The 21,189-nt window shown below is 41.0% G+C and overlaps 1 protein-coding gene across 1 annotated transcript in view; it reads left to right on the forward strand.

The window, feature by feature from the left end:
• Nucleotides 1–19,331, forward strand: part of TGS1 (trimethylguanosine synthase 1) — a 35,591-nt gene extending 16,260 nt beyond the window's left edge. The window contains exons 9-13 of the mRNA XM_082858475.1: nucleotides 363–521; nucleotides 2,135–2,278; nucleotides 5,932–6,148; nucleotides 7,033–7,111; nucleotides 18,952–19,331. Of these exons, the coding sequence (XP_082714601.1) occupies nucleotides 363–521; nucleotides 2,135–2,278; nucleotides 5,932–6,148; nucleotides 7,033–7,111; nucleotides 18,952–19,074 (722 nt within the window). The 3' untranslated portion in view covers nucleotides 19,075–19,331. The remainder of the gene's footprint in view (nucleotides 1–362; nucleotides 522–2,134; nucleotides 2,279–5,931; nucleotides 6,149–7,032; nucleotides 7,112–18,951) is intronic.
• The last annotated feature ends 1,858 nt before the right edge of the window (nucleotides 19,332–21,189 follow it).

The following is a 21,189-nucleotide window of genomic DNA, read 5'->3' on the forward strand; positions in this document are numbered from 1 at the left end:
CACTTATGTAATAACTTTTATACCTATAATAGTACCTCTCCACATCTCCTAACAATCCTGTGAAGTAAGTAGCTAAAATGCTACCCATTCATTCATTCTTTTTGAGAAATTAAAAATTGGAACTTAGAGAGCCTGGGTTACTCTTCCAAGCTCAAGGAGCCAAGAAGTGGCAAAATGGAGGCTATGACCTGAAGCCAGTGCGTTTCCAGGCGCCCTCCACCCTCCAGCGTGTGGCTGCATACGTGTGCTGGAGCGCAGTCCCAAACTGTAGCTATTTGCCGTGGCCACACTTTAGATAAATTCACCTGTGACTTCCTCTTTCTATAGTGAGCATCTGTATTATTTCTATTTTTTTATTGTAGCTGAAAATAAAAAGAAGAAGAAGAAGAAGAAGAAAAGCAAGAACAGAAAGGGGATTGGTCTGCCTGCTGAGATCACTGCTGTGCCCGGGCTGGCAAAGTACTGGGCCCAGAGATACAGGCTCTTCTCTCGCTTCGACGACGGGATTAAATTAGACAGAGGTAAGGTGTATATGTAATTTTTAACTTCATTTTGAAATAATTTCAAACTTACAGAAAAGTTGCAAGAATAGGAAGAAATTTTCATGTCCCCTTTATTCAGATTGAGCTGTTTTTAACATTTTGCCACATTTGCTTTGTCATCCCCTGTATGCATGTATGTAGGTATGTTTTCTGATCCAGTGGCCCCTGCCCCTTAGTGCTTTGGTGTGCATTTTCTAAGAACAGTGGTATTTTTATGTCACAATGATAAAGTTACAAATTTCACATTGGTACAATATCATAATCAACAAGTCAGTACTCTAGTTTCATCAATTATACTAATCATGTCCTTTATAGCATTCTTTTTCTTCCAGTATAGGGTCAGGTATCACATTTATTTTCATGTTCCTTTAGTTTCCCTTAATCTGGGGTAGTTCCTGAGCTGCTTTGTCTTTCATGACTTTGACATTTTCCAGAGAGCAGCTGCCGGTTATTTTCTACAGTGTCTCTCAATTTGGGTACATATGTGTTTTTTAAACTTCAGACTCAGGTTTAATCTGTATTTTTTGCATCTTAGGATAGATAGCAAAAGCAATTGATAGATTATTAAACAGAACATCTGATGTGCAGAAAGATGTAAGTAAATGAATTAACACTGGAAAATTTGAATTCTTTTTCAAGTTTTCCTACCATGACCTTGAAGAGCTAACTTAAACTCAGTTGCGCAAACTGAGGCTTGCTTTCATGCTGGGGCTATACCTAAACATTGGTCTTTATTAACTGTCCAAATCTGGAGGTATTGATCTGTGTGGAGTTTCAGGGCTTCTCTGAGCCTCTTAAAATTACTTGTAAAATGTTTTGTATCAGGGAGAGTACATAAGAGTTTGTTGGGGAAATAAGACTGGAGAAAAGCTTTTAATTCTATAAAAGGAGTTTATGTTTTTATTCTTCCAGCAATGAGGAGCCATTTAAAGTTTTGATGAAGAAAGGGAACAGGAAAATCGGTGCATCATTTTGTTCAGAGAAATATCTTTCTGAAAAACGTAAATTCCTTCTCTTGGGAAAGAAGGAGGGCAGTGTCATTTTTTTCTGTGGAGCGGACATGGGACCTCATTTCTGAAAATGATGAAGGTTCTGCTGAGCCTACAGCTCTGCAGTCTTGCTGTCACTTCCTTGCTTTTCTGACCCTTTAGACACTTGCATATTTTGCTAAGTGTCCCGTACAGATGCAGTTCACTGCTTCCCCTCCAGGAATTAAATAATTAGGAACCTCGGTGAAGTTTGGGGAGTTGGTCAATTAAAATAGCTAACTTTCCATTTTCCATGATAGGTAGTCAGTTGTTAATACTTCAGACAGAAAAATCAGAATTGCATTCAGTTGTTGGAGGGATATTGCAAAAGAATCAGGCAAGAATTGAGGTGGTTATTTCTGTGGAAATTGGGTCTGGGAATGATACTGCCCCTTTTATAACAAGGTCCTTAGACCTTTTCCTTCAAACTAGATAATAATTTTTTGAAAAGAGAAACTGAGTATTTTCTCTTAAGCATTTAGTGTATAATCATGTTTGCTGTGTTTGTGTTTGCCTTGGCTTCTTGCCACCGAATGTCATAACAGAAACCCCCTCCTTTTGCAGAGGGCTGGTTTTCAGTTACACCCGAGAAGATCGCTGAGCACATCGCCGGCAGGGTCAGCCAGTCCTTCCAGTGTGACACCGTAGTCGACGCATTTTGTGGAGTTGGAGGAAATACCATTCAGTTTGCCTTAACAGGAAAGAGAGGTAAGTGGTCATCAGCAGTTTACTCATTAATTAATTTCGCTTTATTCAGTAAAGGCTTCATTTTGCTTCAGCCTATTTCTACTGAGATTTAATCATTGATAATTTAATGGCAAATATTGAACAATAATAGTTAACATATATTAAGCATACACTTTGTATACTGGTTTAAGTGCTTAATATGTATTTATTTAGTCAGCGATCTTGTGATATGTCTCTTTTACTACTATCTGTGTTTCACAAATAAACCAAGAAATAAAAGATGAAGCAACTTGCCCAAGATCACACAGACACAGCTTGGCAGAGCCAAGATTATAGCATATTATAGAAAACTAAAAATATGAAAATGGGAGACTGTTCTTTGGAAGAAGACAAGAGTAGGCAGGGACTCCCAGCTCTGCCCCTCACCATCTGGCTGACCTTGGACATCCTTTAGCCTTAACTGAAAGGAGACATTAAATTGAGAGAACCTCTGTGATACCTTTCAGCTCCGACATCCTAAGACACTAAGAACCTTTTAAATATTGGACTGTCCTCATGGTTGTTTGACTTCAGAATCACAAGAAAGAAAACCTCTGTTAAACTACTGATGTATCAGTATATATCTGCTAAGAGCTGTGTCAAGTAGGCAGAACATGTGCTGTTCCCAGGGGAAAGAAGGCTTTATGAAACTGGACAGTCTGCCCAAATTGACTTAGCGGAGTCGGGAAGCCAGGGCTTTTACTTGGCTTTCTCTGTATCTGATATCCCCTTTCTTTCTCAGTTCTTTTTGAAATGTAGTATAATGTGATATTTTAGAGAGAGCAACTGTTAAGTCATACTCTGAAGATGCTTTTTTCCATCAATGTCTTTATATATAAAGCTCCCATTTCAGTAGATTTCAGTTGTCTTATTGATTTATATAAAGTCCTTTATGTTAACTAGGAAAACATATGATTCTGGAAAGCATAATATAGGAGCTAGGAAATGATGAAAGGCAGCCCAACACTGATTTTAAGACCAGTGCTGATGGACTGTGGCCCTCATGCAGTCACTCCGGTGCTCTGGAGCATCGTGACCTTTGCTGTCTTTGTGTGGTCTCCTGAGAGACTGGATGAAAGCTGTTTCCACATTTACTGGAATAGTAGTTACTTTCTTGTTTTTCCTGAATTTACTAGTTTCTCTTAAAGTTCTTCTCTGCCTTTGCCAGATAAGCCATTCCTATGAGCTCAAATCAGTGTTTATTGCATGGAAATGATTTTGTCCTCAAAAGTTGTAAAATCTGTCTTCATTTGGCATTGTACTGTAACATGAATTAAAATATCTACCCTCTGATAAAACAGCAGATAGATCTGGAAATTTTTTCAGAATATTACAGAAACAGTCCATATTGTAGTTTTGTATTTCCACGAATACAGATCTGTTGCCAAGGCCCTCTGTAGCTTAGTGCACATTTGGTAAAGGAAAGTGTCTAATGTGAGTCCCAAGCTGAAGAAGACCGCTTCTGCCCGACTCCATCACAGCCCCATCACTCACACCTACAGATCTCCAGCCCCTGGGAAGAAAAGGAGGCACACCCAGACTCCACCCCTGCCGGGTGCAGCCTGTGAGCTGGAAGCTCAGGAGTCCTCAGTGTGTTCACAGGGTGCTGTCCCGGGACCTTCTACCCGAAGCAGTAGGAGCTCACAGATGCTCTGACAGTCGTGGTGGGTGCTGCCCTAGTGTGGGCGAGCTGACTCCACTGGGGCAGGGAGTTCAAAGTACAGGTGTGTGTGTGTGTGTGTGTGTGTGTGTGTGTGTACACACATATGCATGTAATCAATTACTCTTTACACACACACACACACACACACACACACACACTTGACCCTTGAACAATGCAGGGCTTAGGGGCACTGACGCTGCACGCCCCCACGTCAGAGATCCGAGCGTAACATGGTCGGCTCTCTGTACCTGACATTCTGCATCCACAGATTCAACCCCCCGCAGATCACGTGGTCCTGTCCTACACGTCTAGTAAGAGCAACCCACCTATAAGTGGACCTGTGCAGTTGCAACCCGTGTTGTTCAAGGGTCAGCTGTACACATGCGCGCATGTGCATACACATGAGAAAATGGCGTGTGCAGTCGGCACGATCCCTTTGTGTCAGACCGATTTCCACCCACATAGCTGCTGTCTATGCAGGTTCTCAACTGAATGATTAGAGAATTCCCAGAGTTTGCATTTTGCTGTTAAAGTTTTTTTCCCCCTTTATATGAACTCCAGTGGCTCTGTATCAGGTCTGCCCATTAGGACTTCTGTAATGATGGGAATGTATCTGCACTGCCCAGCATGGTAGCCACTAGCCACATGTGGCCATCGAGCAATTGAAATTTGGCTGCGTGACTGAGGAGCTAAATTCTTAATAGTATTTAATTGGCATCGATTTAAAGGTAATATCCGCATGTGGCTAGTGGCCACCATTATCGGACAGCACAGTTCTACGTAGTATCTACCAACATCTGTCAGCACTTCCTTCACGTGCTAGATTGAGTTGCTTGCACTCTCTTAGGCCTGACAACGAAGACGGCCTCCGAGGGGAGCACAGATGAAAACTTGACAACTAACTGAATACATTTGGTGTTGAAAGTCATTTTTTTCTGTTGAATTTTTGCTATTGTCAGTATATCTTTGCATCTGTCTCTATACTATAAATGTAGCAGATTAAGCAGCTTAAAAAGGACATTTTTCTCTTTTATAAATATGAATTTTTTTTTTTTAGAACAGAAAAAAGTTGCAGATGCATGATTTTGCAGCATGACTGGTGCTTATATTCATTGTTCAAGTGATTTATTTAGTGCATTATTTCTCAAAAGCATTAACAAATTTTGAAACCAGTATTTTCTGGAATGCAGTTGTTTCCTTGACAACCATGGTGTATGTATCAGGATTCCACTTAGCCCTTGCAGGTATAAAATATTGCCACTAACATCCTGGTGCACGTACAGGTGCACTTGAGTAATTTACTGCAAGACACAAGTGAGCCAGAATTAACTTAGGTTTGTGTTGCTAATTACGAAATTGCAACAAATTAAATGAAAGCCCGTGTGGTGAAAACATAACATCTGTTCCCTCTACCTAAAATGTCTCATTACACGTCACCAGCAGATGTTTTTACATCTCTTCTTCATAAGTTGGCTATATCGGTTTGTCAAAATGTGTTTTATTTTGCCTTTGAGTAGAAGTTGTCAAGTTTGGCTTCCTTTGGAAGTTGCCTCATTTTGAGGAAATTGGTCTTATCTGAAATCTTTTATAGGCTTTCCATGCAGCCATTGCCTTCCCAAGGGTTTGCCGCTCGGCTGTCCACAGCACAGAGCACGGTGTTGACCACAGACCGGGTTCATTGGGTGCTGGGTGGCCACCGTCACTGCTTGCCTCGGCCCAGTGGGCTGACTGACTGAGGCAGCTCTGAAGGCCACACCCTTCAGTCACATTTTCTTGGTACCACACAAGTGAATCTTTCTAGTTGTGATTAAAGGGTTTAATTCTTTCTCTCATATATATGGCCTAACCTCCCTTTAAAAAGTCTTTTAAAAAGGGTCTTGCACAGAAAATAAACCGACTGCTCAGAAGATGAACTAGTCTATATAACCAATAATCAGCATCATTTAACTCATCTTTCTTGTTCCCACTTTAGTGATCGCCGTTGATATTGATCCTGTTAAGATCGATCTCGCTCGCCATAATGCAGAAATTTATGGGGTAGCGGACAAGATTGAGTTCATCTGTGGAGACTTCCTGCAGCTGGCTTCTCATTTAAAGGCTGACGTCGTGTTTCTCAGCCCGCCTTGGGGAGGACCAGACTACGCCACCGCCGAGATCTTTGACATCAGCACCATGATGTCCCCTGATGGATATCCTTCGGAAGCCCTTAGAGTTTCCTCAAGCAGTGGTTGTGGAGAGGGAGGGTGTGTGTGTGTGTGTGTGTGTGTGTGTGTGTGTGCATGTGTAAGACATTAGTGAAGAGGAGAGCTATCAGCTAATAGCGCTTGATAGATTCCAGTTTGTTTTGCATAAAAATTAACTGGTGAGTGATCTCCAAAAGTTACGTTGTATTTATGTAACTGCGAGGTTATGTTTCCATTGGTTGCTCTCCAGTTGTACCATTACAAAACAAGAACTAAAAGGCATTAATTGCGTGGAATTATTGTCTGGAAATGGGGGTTTCCTCAAGACCTGTCCCTAGAGTCTGGGTGACTATCCCCTAACTTTTCTTCAGCTCACACTGACTTGAATCCTCTGTGTTTCCCTGTTACTCTTCCAGGATGCTGAAGCAAACCCCTGTTTCGTAAAGAACACCATTTCTTATTTGTCCCTTTCTCTATCTCTACTCCCCAAAGGAGTCAGGTACGACTCTAACAGGAATCGTGTTTTAAATTGCTAAGTAAAATTTAGAAAAATACAGTGGACAGAGTTACTTGTCTTTACTCTTTACTAGAAAGGGGGGTATTGTGCTTTCCTATTCTTCCTGTTGTCACAAAACCCAGGAAATGGCCGAAAGAAAGAATGTGTGTCTCCGGCTCTTGGTTTCCTACCACTAGGATAATTGAATAAATAGATTTAACCTCTAATCCCTGACCCATCAGGGACAGTATGCTACTTAATTCTCTTTTAGGTCCCATTAGAGGGTATTGTTACATATCGGAGTACATTTGGGTTATGATGTAGTAAGTGAAGAATATATCTCTGATCAGAAATTAACTACTGTTTTTGTTACTTTTCCTTAACTACTGTCCACCTTTGAAATTTTCAGACTTTCCCAGAAGATCACGAATAATATCATTTATTTTCTTCCAAGAAATGCTAATGTCGACCAGGTAAGCCATTACTGAAGAACTTCTATGAGCCTCTTGTGTGACTATTACAGAGATTGGACCGAAAAAGATACAGGGTCTTTCTTTACTTGAGAACATGTTTATGAGAAGTCCCTGGCTTTTTGACTATTATTAGAAAACTGGAAGTGCTTGGCAGTTAAATCCATGCCTGTTTCATCCTGTTCGTCTCCACGGCTCCTGGCCTGCATAAACATAAACAGAGCACTCTGGGCTTTTCATTCCGTGTCCTGAAAGGATGAATGTGTTGTGTTTCACATGTGCACGCCTAGCCTAGCCGAGATCTCTCTACTGCAGCCTACCTTGAGAACAGGTTTTAGGTATTCCTCAGAATGGCAGCCTAGATAGAAATCCACAGACAAATAAAACCTCCACGTGTCCGGGAACAGTTTTAACCATAGGACACTTGACTAACATTCAGATGTCCTTGTTGCGTTCTTATCATAAACGTTTATTTTAAACATGTTGGGTTTTTTCCCTAGAATAATAACTGCCTCACAAAGATTTGATGATGTCTTTATTTCATGCTTTTGTTGTTGTTTTTTATAGCGCTTATTACATGTCTGCTTTGTGCGAAGCATTCTACTGAAAACCTTTTGTCTTTGATATTTCAGTTTTACTCCGGTGTTGCTGGGCGCCGGTTTCTCCTTTCTCTCCCGTTTGGTACTTGAGAGCCAGCTCTGCCACTGAGCTTTGTTCATGCTTTATTCTGGAGACATTATCGCCGTTATCTGTTCAACTATGTTCTCACCATCTTTTTTCCTTTTTCGGGACATCTGTTGCGTGGATCTTAGTCTCCCATAACTGTATTTTCTAGTGTTTTGTCTCCTTTTTCCTTCTGGGAGATTACCTCAGTCTGGTCTTCATTCCTCACATATATAAATTCTCTCTGTCCCATCTGTTGTGTTTTTTATATTCTTTACACCTAATGTTTCTGCACTGTGTTCTGTTTTCTTCTTTTGCACTCGAATATTTTTATTATTGTAAGAAGTTTAAATCATGAATCTTTTTTATCCTTTCTGCGTTTGATATAATTTCTAGGCCTGTTTGCTTTTCTTCCATGAAGCTCTCGTGGTCCTCAGATGTCTTGTTTTAGTGCCTATTGGCTATTCTCGAGTAATGCAGAAAGAGAAAGGCCAGGCCAGAATCCAGTGAGTGTCAGACCTCGCTGCCCTTTAGAATCATTGGGCATTTGTAAAAAACTGACTCTCCGAGCCCCATCCCCGAAATCGATCTAACCAGTTTCTTGAGCTTCCTGGGTCATTCTGATGTGCATCCTGGGTTGCGAACCGCCATCTAAGGCTGTGTGGACCCCAGTGGCCACCTGCAGGGGTGGCGGTGGGTGAGCTCTGGGGTTGCTAACCCGCCAGCTCAGGACTGCAGTTGGGGAGGAGGCTGGGCAAAAGCAGCGATTGAAGGCTGTACTCCTTCACCACAGAGCGTCCGGCATCAGCCCGAGGATGTCTGGAGAGCAGGGTGGGAGAGGGCAGCTGCCAGGGCCGGGTCCCCACCTGCTTCTCTCAGCTTCTCACGTCAGAGCTTCTCTTCAGCCTCCCTCGCTTTCCAGCTATAGCTCTGCAGGCTCGGCACAGACGCTGTTGGGCCGAGGCCAGGGCGATGGGCGGGGAAGAGCGAGAGCAGAATGTCACGTTCCTTGTGTTCCTTCCTCCTGTTTTCAATTCCCACAGCCACTGCCTCCTGCCCCCGGCCAGAGGCACTGCCCTCCGTCCTACACAAGTTCTCTCTCTCTCTCTCCCTCCCTCCCTCTCTCTCCCCCTCCCTCCCTCCCTCTCTCTCTCCAGCCACTCCAGGTCTCTCCATAGGTTTCTTTTGTTTGGTGGTTTCCCTCTGTTGTGTCTCCAGACCTGTCTTACAAGAGCCAGCAGGCACGCTAGTTCAGCACCTTCTCCAGATTACAAGCTAGTGATAGCGCAGCCTTCTCCTAAGCAAGGCAGAGATTAAAACCCTGGCTTTCTGCCGGATGACTTCAGGAAAGGCCCGGGATGATACATACAGCAGATAAACCAGACTTTAAGCTAAAGCAGACTTGGCTGGAGGAGTGGAGGAGAAGGTGTGGCCAGAACATCAGTGACGCGGAAGTGGGAGTATGTGGCTAATGTTCCGGTGATGGGCTGGAAAAAGAGGCGCTGAGAGTCAGACCCGAGTTTCGTCTCAGCCCTGCCACTTGTTGGTGGTGGTTTCGAAGAACAAATGAAATAAGGGATAAAGCATTTTTCACAGTGCGTCTAGCCCATAAACCCTCAAAAAGTCGTGTGTCTGTTACTTAGAAGATCCTGTCATAAAGTTATCGTGGAAAGAATGTAAACATTACTAAGATTCTGAAGAGGACCAATAGGTAAAGATGTCATGCTTTCTCTAGAGGAGACAATAGACAGCTTTGATATTTGTAAAATGGGGGCTTCCCTGGCGGTCCGCTGGTTAGGGCTCTGCGCTTCCAGTGCAGGGGGCGCGGGTTCGATCCCTGGTCGGGGAGCTAAGATCCCGCAAGCTGTGCGGCACGGCCCCCCCCCAAAAAAAATGTGTTTTTTTTTTGTAAAATGACAGGATTTAATTTATAAACACACATCCCAGATTATAGATTTTTTTTCTCTTCCTCCTCTCAGAAAGCAGTAATACTTACTTGTATTGGATGTACTCTCATTTTAATGTGTTACACTTTCCCGTCTTTGGTTCATCTGCTTAGTCTTTGGAACACTGGGTCTCTCTCAGATCTGGCTGCAAATTAAATCACCTGAGTGGCTTTTTTGTTTTTTTAATTGTGGTAAAATATACATGACAAAATTTACCGTAAGTCATTTTTGTTTTTTTGCGGTACGCGGGCCTCTCACTGTTGTGGCCTCTCCCATTGCGGAGCACAGGCTCCGGACGCGCAGACTCAGCGGCCATGGCTCACGGGCCCAGCCGCTCCGCGGCATGTGGGATCCTCCCGGACCGGGGCACGAACCCGCGTCCCCTGCATCGGCAGGCGGACTCCCAACCACTGCGCCACCAGGGAAGCCCTCCCGTAAGTCATTTTTAAGCCCACAGTCCATGGTGTTAAATACATTCATGTTGTTGTACAGCCATCACCACCGTCTGTCTCGGGACCTTTTCATCTGCTGAAACTGCAACTCTGCACCCATTATACTCTAACTGCCCATCCCTCCACTACCTGCCCCTGACACCCACCATTCTACTCTGAGTCTATAAATTTGACTACTCATGCATACCTCATACTTACATAGCTCATGTGTGTGGAATTGTACGATATCTGTCCTTTTGTGTCTGGCTTACTTCACTCAGTGTAATGTCCTTAAGGTTCATCCATGTTATAACACGTGTCAGAATTTCCTTTATTTTTAAGGCTAAGTAGCATTCTGTTGTCAGCGTACACTGCATTTCGTTTAGCCATTCATCCGTCCACGGACGTTTAGGGTCCATGGTCCACCTTTTGACTGTGGATAAGGCTGCTGTGAACATGGGTGTACAGATATCTAGTCAAGTCCCTGCACTCAGTTCACTTGGTTATAGATTCAGAAGTGGAATTGCTGGATCACATGGTAATTCTAGTTTTAGGTTTTTGAGGAATCACCTTACTGTTCTCCACAGCAGCTGAACGATTTTACATTCCCACCAGCAGTTCCCAAGAGTTCTGATTTCTCCACAATCTCAGTAACATTTGTTACTTTCTGTTTGTTGTTGTTCTTCGGTAATAGCCATCCGAATGGGCGTGAAGTGGTATCTCATTGTGCTTTTGACTTGCATTTTCCTAAGGACAAGTGACGTTGACCATCTTTTCATGTGCGTATCTTCTGAGTATTAATCCATTATCGGCTATATGCTTCGCCAGTGTTTTCTCTCATCCCATGGGTTGCCTCTTTAGTTTTTTTTTGGCCACGCCGAGCAGCTTGTGGGATCTTAGTTCCCCGACCAGGGATCGAACCCCGACCCTCGGCAGTGAAAGTGCGGAATCCTAACCACTGGACCGCCAGGGAGCTCCCTGTTTACTCCCTTAATAGTGCTCTCTGCTGCACGAAAGTTTTTAATTTTGATGAAGTTCAGCTTATCTGATTTTTTTGTGTGTTGCCTGTGCTTTTGATGTCATATCCAAGAAATTATTGCCAAATGCAATGTCTTGAAGATTTTCCCCTGTGTTTTCTTCTAAGAGTTTTACAGTCACAGCTGAGTAGCTTTTTTAAGCTACTGAGACTCAGGTCTACTGAGAAAGGTTGTCTCTAACTTATTTTCTGGGATGAGACCCAAGCATAATTTTTTAAAACCCCCCACGTGATTGTCATGTGCTGCCAGAGCTGAGATTCTCTGGGTTAAAAGAAAAGGAAATAGAATTAACGAGTCTGAGCCCCTGCTCTGGGTTAGCAGGGGCTGCTCTTAGATCTTACCCATGAGCCATTGCATCTAAACATTAGGTCTCTCAAATACTTTGTGCTGTTACAAGACAAAAGAAAAAGCACTATCCCCTTGCTTTTTGCATTTTTATATCAAATTGAATGTTAAACCTAATATCTGCTACTCATGTGACTCAGATCTGCATTCTAGATTCCCAGATAAGGCTGAGCCTATTCCATCATTCTCTTTTTCTCATATGTAAATATTATGCATCAAGAAAAGAAAAAAAAATGTAAAAAGAAAAAAGATGTCATGCATCATAAGTAGTCTCATGAAAGGCTAGATGATGCTTATATTAAACATTAGATGGGCATATTTGGGGACTTGAATGACAATAGGAAATTCACTATTTTTTGCGAAAGTTCAAGCGAGCACATTTTTTTCTAGTTAAATTAACACTTGCCCAAGGAGAAAGTTGACTTTTTTTCCTTCGTTTTGGTTTACTTCGCACCCCCGCCAGAACTCTGGCTTGTAGTGCATTCACATTTTCTGCCTCTAGAGGGAGTAACGACACTAGAGAATAATACAAGTCAAAAAGAAAACTTAAGGTTTCAAGCACATTATATTGGTATTGAATTTAGATCAAATTACAGTGGGAGATCACTTTTCTTTTTATAATAAAATGAAGACAACCTATCCATATGTAGGGTTTTTTAAGTGAGAGAAGAGACGGTGCTCCAAGATTTAGAAAGAGCAGAGGAGCAGAGGAGCGTTTAGAAGATCACAGCCACCTGAACTGACAAATGGGTTGTTGGGTTCTAAAAGTTTACCAATCTCTGCTGTTTGAGACTCAGCCTACATTCTTCTCATAGAAATGCCTATAGAGAACAGTTAAGTTCCCATCCAGGGAGATCTGTACTCTGGATAACATTTATGTTTAGGGTAGTTAAGCTGACTGTGGACTCAATACAAATATAAGTTATCTTATAATCTTTCCATATAAGTAACAAGGCTCGTTGTTTTCAGGATCTAGTAAAATATTTTTCCAGGTCGCCTTTTTCCTCAGTCTCTTATTCCCTTCCTCTGTTTGGGGTTCATTCCAGGACATGTGTCCCTTGTTATGCAGACTCTCACTGTCAAACTCGGGCTCTTTGGAGGCAAGGTATATCTCACTCATTGAAATCACTGTCGATGGAGTGCGGGATTATTGTATATTTTCTGCTTGACGCCTGTATCTTGCTGTGTTTTCCTTCATTTCTTTCCTTTGACAGCCATAGATTTGCAGCCGGTACTAGCTTTGGGTTTACCATGCTTTCCAAACATGAGAATCTTCTCTTTTAAGTGGTAAATGTATACAATGTGGATAGAGGTTTGAGCAGAGTAGAATGCTTAGTCTCCCCAAAGAAGCCACACGGCAACGATTGTCAGACACCGTGTTTGTATGAAAGCCCTGCGGGTGGAACGTCTAACGGGAGGTGTCCTGTCTCCCAGACAGACCTGGGAACAGAGAGAGGAGCGGCTCCTGGTCAGTTTGATATAGTGCCTCCTTATCCTTGTTTTTTTTGTTTTTTGTTTGTTTTTTTCATCCTTATCTTTGTTTGATTTCATAACTCTTAAAATGTGATGACTCAGAAAAGTGAGAGCCTTTGTACTTTTCAAGTCAAGTTAATTTAAGTTACTTTTCCTTGTAACTTGTTCATACCAATACAGAGGGCAGGGCAACACTCAGCATCATCCCTAAGGGCTGTGTTGAGAAAATTAACCGGGGCCTTCCTGGCACCTGTCTAGTAGGCATGCTCCACCCTTCCATGACTTCCCGGATACGCTTCATGATAGCAGGCCAGACCACACCTATTTTATTGCCTGATAGAGCAGGAAAATATTTACAAATTAACCCAACACTGTAGGTAAAACTTATACTGCGATTATTTAAGTTGTATCTTTAAGTGTAGAAATTGACATTAGATTTCATCCAGAGACATTTCTAGTCAGCGGAATTCTTGAGGCTCCCATCAGAGCCAACACACAGTGTCTAGGAAGTGTCACAGTCATCGCACTTCTAATGGTTTATTTTGTGAGATAGGGAGGGAGGACTTATTTATAGGGAACATTTCTAAAACTTACCATATAAAAGAATACAATTCTATGCATTTGAATAGTTAAAACTATTTATAGTTATGGAAACTATTAGGTAATTTTGTTATTTGGGGAAACACTTTAAGTATAACAAAATTCAGTTCATTAGCATTTTTAGTGTTTGATTTTTGGCTGAATACAATAAAAGTTTACCACTAATTTCTTTGCAAATATTAGTTCTAAGCTATTATAGCAATCTGCTTATTCAATAAAAGGAAAATTGGGGCCTGACTAGTTTCTAAATATTAAGCTTGATAAGAAATTGGGTCAAACTGCTCTAAATGAAATTTCCATAGTAGAAATCTGGTCTGATGGCAGCACGTTCATGTAGCCAAAACTATATCCATATGGTAAATGTGATAAAATCACCCCAACAGTTGGAGGTCCCTTAAACTCCAGGTGTGGACCCCAGAAGCAGGAGACAACAGAAAGAGGGCTGAGAGCTAGACTGCGCTTCTGGTACATGTGGGAGTAGTAACTCTGAAACTGCTTTCCCTGAAAATGCCCAGCCTTTAAAACTCAGGGCACTCATCCTACAGAATTACATTCATCCTGCAAAGGACTGTCCCCTGCATTTAGATACAACATAGGAGCCTTGTCATAGTGGCACGCGTACTTAGAGTTTGCAGCGTGCCCTGCGCGTTCCACTGGATCCTCGTGACAGCCCTGCAGCGAGCAAGCCAGGTCATCGGCCTGCCCGCACTGACGCGTGAACGAGGCACGTGAGGCATTTGCTGGCCTTTCTCGTGGCGCAGTTAGTGCCTTCGTGTCTCCTGCTGACAAGGTCCTCGTTACCAGTCACAGAGTTGGCCACCATGAGAGCGGGAGCCGTGGACAGAAGTTGAGGTGACAAGAGAAGCGAAGGGCATTAGAATTTTTGCGGAATCGGTTGTTTCTCTCCTGACTGGTGAGACGGACGACAGGGGGCCAACACTTCACCTCAGAATGACAGCTTGCTGCTGACCTTTATCTGCCACGGGGACCCTCTTCTCTCTTCCAGCCACCGGCACCCAGGTTTCTAGACCAGCTCTGTTCTTAGGGAAATTCACTGCTGAATCCTATGTTGCAATTCAGGATACAACTGTTCAGCTTGTAACGTTTATCAGCCAGCCTTTCCCTTGGAAAGTTTGCCGCTGGACAGTCAGAGCAGTATTATTCATTCTTGCATGGCATGTACATTCTGTTTCTTGGGGGCGGCCTGTGAAGCTGGCCTCCTAAGGCTAATTGAGAAGGTTCAAATGCTTCTGAACCTAAGCTTATATTTCCTTCCCTCCTCCGGATAAGTTTTTCAATAAAGGATGCCACACACAGAGCTGTATACAAGTCCTGTGCTGTTAACCAGGGGCTTCCTTGTTCTCTAGTCTGTTGTGCTTTAGAGAACTTGTTGAATTTAAGAACAGTCTTCCTGTTTCCAGTACCTGTTCTGGTAACGGGTGAGGGACGAAGCTTAGTGAACTCTGGTTATTATATCCTTCTCCTGAGAGAGGCATGTAGGTGAGCTTTTGATGCCCAGGAGAATTTTTTTGACATGCCACCAGTGTGCTCCTGTTGACAGTGATGGCTTTTCAAAATCTTATTTGTCTTAATCAACAAATAAATATTTGAAGGAAGAGAGAAACAGAGAGGAAATAATGTCTGTGAGAACCTGAGGTAGCATTCGAGTTATATGAAAAACAGCAAAAAATAAGATTTATTCACTTAAGCATAGAAATCTCACTTCTATTTACCATGTGCAGAGATATGGAACTAATTTCAATAAATATGCATAAGTTTGAGTATTGCCTGGTTTTCCATTGATAAAAAAATACTTTTATTTCCCAGAGAACTGTTCATCAGAAATATTTTTGCCCAACCTCTATTTTTGTGAAGTTATTAGTTGGATGTAACAAAAGAAACTTAAGGACAAAAGGAAATTGTGGGTGAGACACTTGTCTGTTGGACATTAGGTTTCTTTTTTTTTAATTAATTTTTATTGGAGTAGAGTTGATGTACAATGTTGTGTTGGTTTCAGGTGTACAGCAAAGTGAATCATATACATATATCCACTCTTTTTTAGATTCTTTTCCCATACAGGTCATTATAGAGTGAGTACTGAGTGGAGTTCCCTGTACTATACAGCAGTCATTAGGTTTCTAGTCAGAGCCAATATTTCAGATGCTTTTTGCTTATGTCACTGTAATTGACAGAGATCTATAGGCCCCATAAAAAGTACTCTTCCTATTCACTTGGTGTAATCTGCTTCTAAGCAAGATTTTACATGTTGCAGAAATAATCACTTCTCCAGTGTAGTAATAGGACATTTTTTTCAGTGTTCTAATTGGTCTGTATCTTTCTTATAATAAAGTATTTATTATGTATTTTTCCATGAGGATCCAGTTTAGAAATTATTTTCTTTAATTCAGTTACCATATATTTTTACTTTAAATCAGTTTGCTTTTTTTAAAAAGTGCAATTTTGAATCTTTATTGAACTCTTAAATCTTCTACACGGTACCCTTTATTTCACTAGTTATCACCTGTATTGTGACCTTTACCCATTTCTCTTTTCCCCATCCCCAAAGAACAGCCTTATTGCCTGACATGAAATCTAGTTGATGAGAGTTCATTCCTTAGTTCTAGTTCCAGCCCAAGCAAACTGTGATTTCTTTTGGTACATCTAGTATATTTAAGTACAATAGCAAAAATGTAGCGAGTCGTCCAGAGTTGCTGGCTTCCCTCCCTCCTTCCTCTTCCTCTCCCTCTCCTTCTCCTTTCCCCTTTCCTCTCTCTCTCTCTCTCTCTCTCTCTCTCTCTCTCTCTCTCTCTCAATTTATTAAACTTTAAGAAAGGGGAAGAAACCAGATGACATTTTGTCAGTTAAACCTTCTAGTGAAAAATAAAGAGAGCTGGAAATTGATGGCATTAAGTTTGCTTGAAACAAAATATTTAATGGCTTGAACTACATAATTTTTAGTCTTTCAACTCTAGAATTCTAACCTTGAAAATATATGTACTTGTGAAAATATTAGAAAAACGCAAAAAGGCTAAGGTTAGAAATTATTTTTAATTAGAACACTTGAAGTAACATATTAAATTTGTTGTTTTCTTTTAAGTTTCTTTCTAAACACTAGATAGGCATTTTCAATACTTGTTTTAATTGTCCATCATCTGAGTCTCCCGGCTAGAATGTACGATCCAGGAAGGCAACATTCTTTGGGTTTTTTTGTTGTTTTTGTTTTGTTTCGTTTTGTTTTGCTACACTCCACTGCCTAGAACCAAAACCCTTAAGCTATTTATTCAGTAGTTGTTGAATAAGATATTTTATTTTATATAATAATTTATAAATAACTATTTTATAATAGACCTCAAAAACTCCCACGTAAGACGTCTTCATTCCTTTTTCTATCCAAAGCACCCAAGTCCAGGCAACCCTACCTTCTCAGAGATTCGTTTTACTGTAATTCTATTTATGGCTCTTTTTACAGAGATGGGTAGCATTCCTGCTTTTTAGGTGTAGGAAGCCAAACCCTGTCTTAACGGCTTTCTATACTGATGAGCAAATTATTGGTAGAACTGGTATGTAACTTTGCCTCTGATTGCTTTTCTCTGCCCTCCCTGTCCTGGCAGATTTTCGCTGCTGCTTCAGCTCTGCTGTGCTTCTCTTCACCCGACCTCTTCTCTCCTCCTTTCCTTCCTCTTCCTCTCTCCTTCCCTAACGCCACCCCCAGAGAAAACTTCTGCTTGCCAGTCTCACTTTCTTTAAATAAATCACTATTTAAAGGAATGGGAGAAATACTGCACTTAAGTTATATCTTAACTCATAGAAAAATTACTGTGAAACAATTATATTTTAAATATACTAGTCAAAACGCCTTTTATTGGTTAAAGACAGATTCTTCATTTTGCCCTTCCTTGTGAAAAATCAGACTGACATAAAGATATCAAAATAGAAAATAAAACACTTCTTCCTAAGAATTGCTGCTCTAGTTCTACTTGAATAATTATATGCCTCATTAGTAAACAGTGGGATGTATGTGAACTTCTCATCCTTGTAACAGATACTGTGTTTCACTTCTGCTGTCATCTGTTCCTATTGGTGAAAACACAGCTGTCGCTTTTGCATCTCTTTGTGGGCCGGGTTGAAATTGACATTGTTACTGCCTTAGTGGGACAGCCTCTTTTTTTTTTTTCTTTTAGTGTGTAGTATAGAATGAGCTTTGCTTCTTCCCTATTTCTGTATCTGTGATGTTTTTCTAAGAGGAAGTTGAAATGCTTTAAAATACATACTCATTGGTGATGTACAATAAATCTTACCTTCCACTCGATGCTGGTGGAGCATGTGTAATACCACCGAGATTAGATCTCTCACCTCCAAACCAAACTAGACCAACAACACCTCTCTTTGCAAAATACGCAGCTACAGTTTTGGCTGTTACAGTGACATAATTACAGAGGTGGTGTCTCTGTCATTGGTGCCGGTCCCTGGTACCTGGGGAGCCCTCTCTCCAACACCCCGTGTCTTCAGTTCTCTGAGTCCCTGGGCTTCCATGCGTTCCCTTCCACTTCGTCCTCACTGCTGCCCTGGCATACTGGTCTCTGGTGATGTAATCATGGGCAAGGAGGGAGTATATTTGCTAGTAACAGACCTGAGAGGTTGGATGAAGAAATGTTGGACCAGAACAAAACTTTTCTGTCTAAGAACTTCGGGCAAAGCATTGCTAATTTGAAGCATCCTTTTGAGGTTAAGTCTGTGGGGGTGGAGAGGGACGGTGCTTTCAGCTTCCAAATAACCGTGTTAGTCGCCGTCTACGGTAGACCTCAAAAAGAATGATGTATTTAACCACAGTAAAAACGGGGGAGTGGGAGACTTAGAACTACACACACACACAAAAGAGCAACAGGCGGAGGAGGTGCTACAAGCTGGGAGAACAGCACCAGAACCCGCCTAGAGAAGTAAAAGGTGGAGGTGGTGGAGGCTGGAGCTCCCATGAAAGTCGGGCGGGGTCTGTCTTGCTCTCTGATGTATTCCATCTTAATAAGCAAACCTGGTATTTGGGAACGATATGTTGATTTTCTGTTCCTCTAAGTTCTGTCACTTCTGGCATTGGAGAGATTAGGTCTTACACAGTGACATAGCACTGTGGTCATACCCGTAATGTCAAAAGTGTCTGAAACAAGTATTTCTGCCACCAAGTACTGCATTAATACCCACCTGGAAAGTAACAGTGAACGTTTGGGATGCCTCCTTATTTGAAAGACTTAAATAAAAAGCCAGAGCTGTATTATTTGATAAAGCATCTGAAGGAAAGATTTCTTTTGAAACCATGCTTATGTATGTGTGACTTTCTTCTGTTCCCTTTTTAGGTGGCGTCCTTGGCTGGGCCTGGAGGGCAAGTGGAAATAGAACAAAACTTTCTTAATAATAGATTGAAGACAATCACTGCTTATTTTGGGAAACTGATCCGCAGATCAGCCTCTGAATCATAAGTGAGGTGACCAAAAGATCATAGCGGTCAGAACACTATTCACTTGGAATTTCTTCTCTGTATTCACTGATACTTTGTACCCATAGTCAAATGGGTATTTGTACCCCAATACACTTTTTCCCCACGTTGATGCAGTACCATCCGGAATTTACTTTTAAACATCCATTTATTTTATAAAGTTAGTGTTTCTTAAGTTTCTATTGAAAAAAATGTGAAATATATTTTGTAATATAGAAGTTTATATTCTTTTTCTATTAAAATGGCGGTGAAAGGAAGAAGAATATGTGTTGCGTAACTGTTCATCCAAAAGGTGTGTTCAGTCATTTTTAAAGTAGGTCAAAATTCAGGGACAGGGGACTCTTTCGCCACAGGGGATCTGGGATCTTTATCTTGTAATAATATGGGCATATTAAGCATGGTTTTGGCTGGGATAGAGCTGGGGGATTGAAATAAACTGGAAAATTTCCAGTAAGTATTAGAAAAAAATAACTGTTAAATAAAAAACAACTTTGTTGGAGAATGGAGCAGTGCTAACTTTAGTCTCTTGAAACTTTACAAAGTTTGCCTGATTGCCCTGCAATACCGCAGCAGTTGAACTGATCATTAAGGATGAAATTAATTTCTTATTATTTAATTTGCAACATCAAAATCTGTCGATGTTCTAGGTTTTTATACTTTTTCATCAGGTAGGATTAGTGTCTAACCCGTAAACTTGTCACCACTTTTTAAATAATGGCAGTGTTGGTCATTAACAGCTCTGTACGTGGCCCTCAGCACTAGAATATGCTCACTTAGCCCCTTGGGGTGGGAGATGGAAGGGTAAAAGCAGATTTCCAAAATCACCAATTATTTTTTAGTTTTTGTCATTTAACTTTCATGCATATGCTTTTTTCCACAATACATTTTCTTGTATATTGTTAACATTAAAACTCATTTGTCTTCCTGAACATATGTGACCGTGTATAAGTAGAACAGGAAGCCTAACCAAGGTTAAAATATTCCTGCCCTCTAATGGCACAGATATAGCTGACTTATAAAATGACTCATTTACAGATTAGTAGTGCTCAAAAGAACTTTATCTACTAAGCAACCCCCGTGTCCAAATAAAATCTTCCCGAGAAGCCAAATCATGTTCTAGTCCAACTCGGTTTTATTTTCTTGTTAAATTATAAAACTTTTTAAAGACATTTTTATAAAAGTGAATATGTATTCCAACAGTTTAAATACAAAGTGAACACAGCACCCTCACCTTACCATCCGCCCCTGCCTTGAGCCCTTCCTCTCCATCCCCATCTCCCACACTTGCACTCCTTTTCCCAAAGGCAACCGCTATTGACACTTTGGTGTATATCCTTTAAGACACTTCTCTGCAGTATAAGCTTGTGCATACACAGTGGAATGGGGTGGGATTGGATTATATTATTTTGGCATTTGAGTTTTGTTTTTAATTTAATGTCTTACAAGTTTTTCCACATCAATACGTATACATCTTCTAACAATCACATAATATAAATCTATGAGAATTTCTTTAACCGTTACCCAACTCTGAACACTTACATTGTTCCCAGTTTTTGCAATTGCAGATAGTACTATGGTGTATATTTTTAAGTAGAGTAGATTCCTAGAAGTGGAGTTTTTAAGTCAAAGTTCATGCTTATTTTTTTCTTTAATGTATCATGTCAGGTTGCCCTCCAAAAATGTATATTCTCACTAGCTATGCATGAAAGGGGCCGGTTTTCCCCGCAGCCTCAAAAACATAGCATATTTTTTCACTTCTTACTGTTACCAATCTGAACAAACAATAAACTTATTTTAATTTGCATGTCCTTATTATTAGTAAGGTGTGAGCAATTTTTCATATATTACCCAAATTGCACATGTTAGGCATCTCATGTTGTCACCAAATGAATAGCTAACTGCTACATCATTTTCTATCAAGTGAACTAACACTTCTCCATTAATTTGTTTTATGTCTTTCAATAAAACTTCATCATTTTAATTGTATAAATCTTACATTTTTTTGCCAAGTTTGTTGCTTGATATTTCACACCTTTTGTTTGATTTTGAATGGGGTCTTTTTTGTTGTTACATTTTCTAACACGTGTATTGTATGTAT

This window comes from Leucopleurus acutus (assembly GCF_964270905.1).
Source record: "Leucopleurus acutus genome assembly, chromosome: 17".
Classification (NCBI taxonomy): Eukaryota; Metazoa; Chordata; class Mammalia; order Artiodactyla; family Delphinidae; genus Leucopleurus; species Leucopleurus acutus.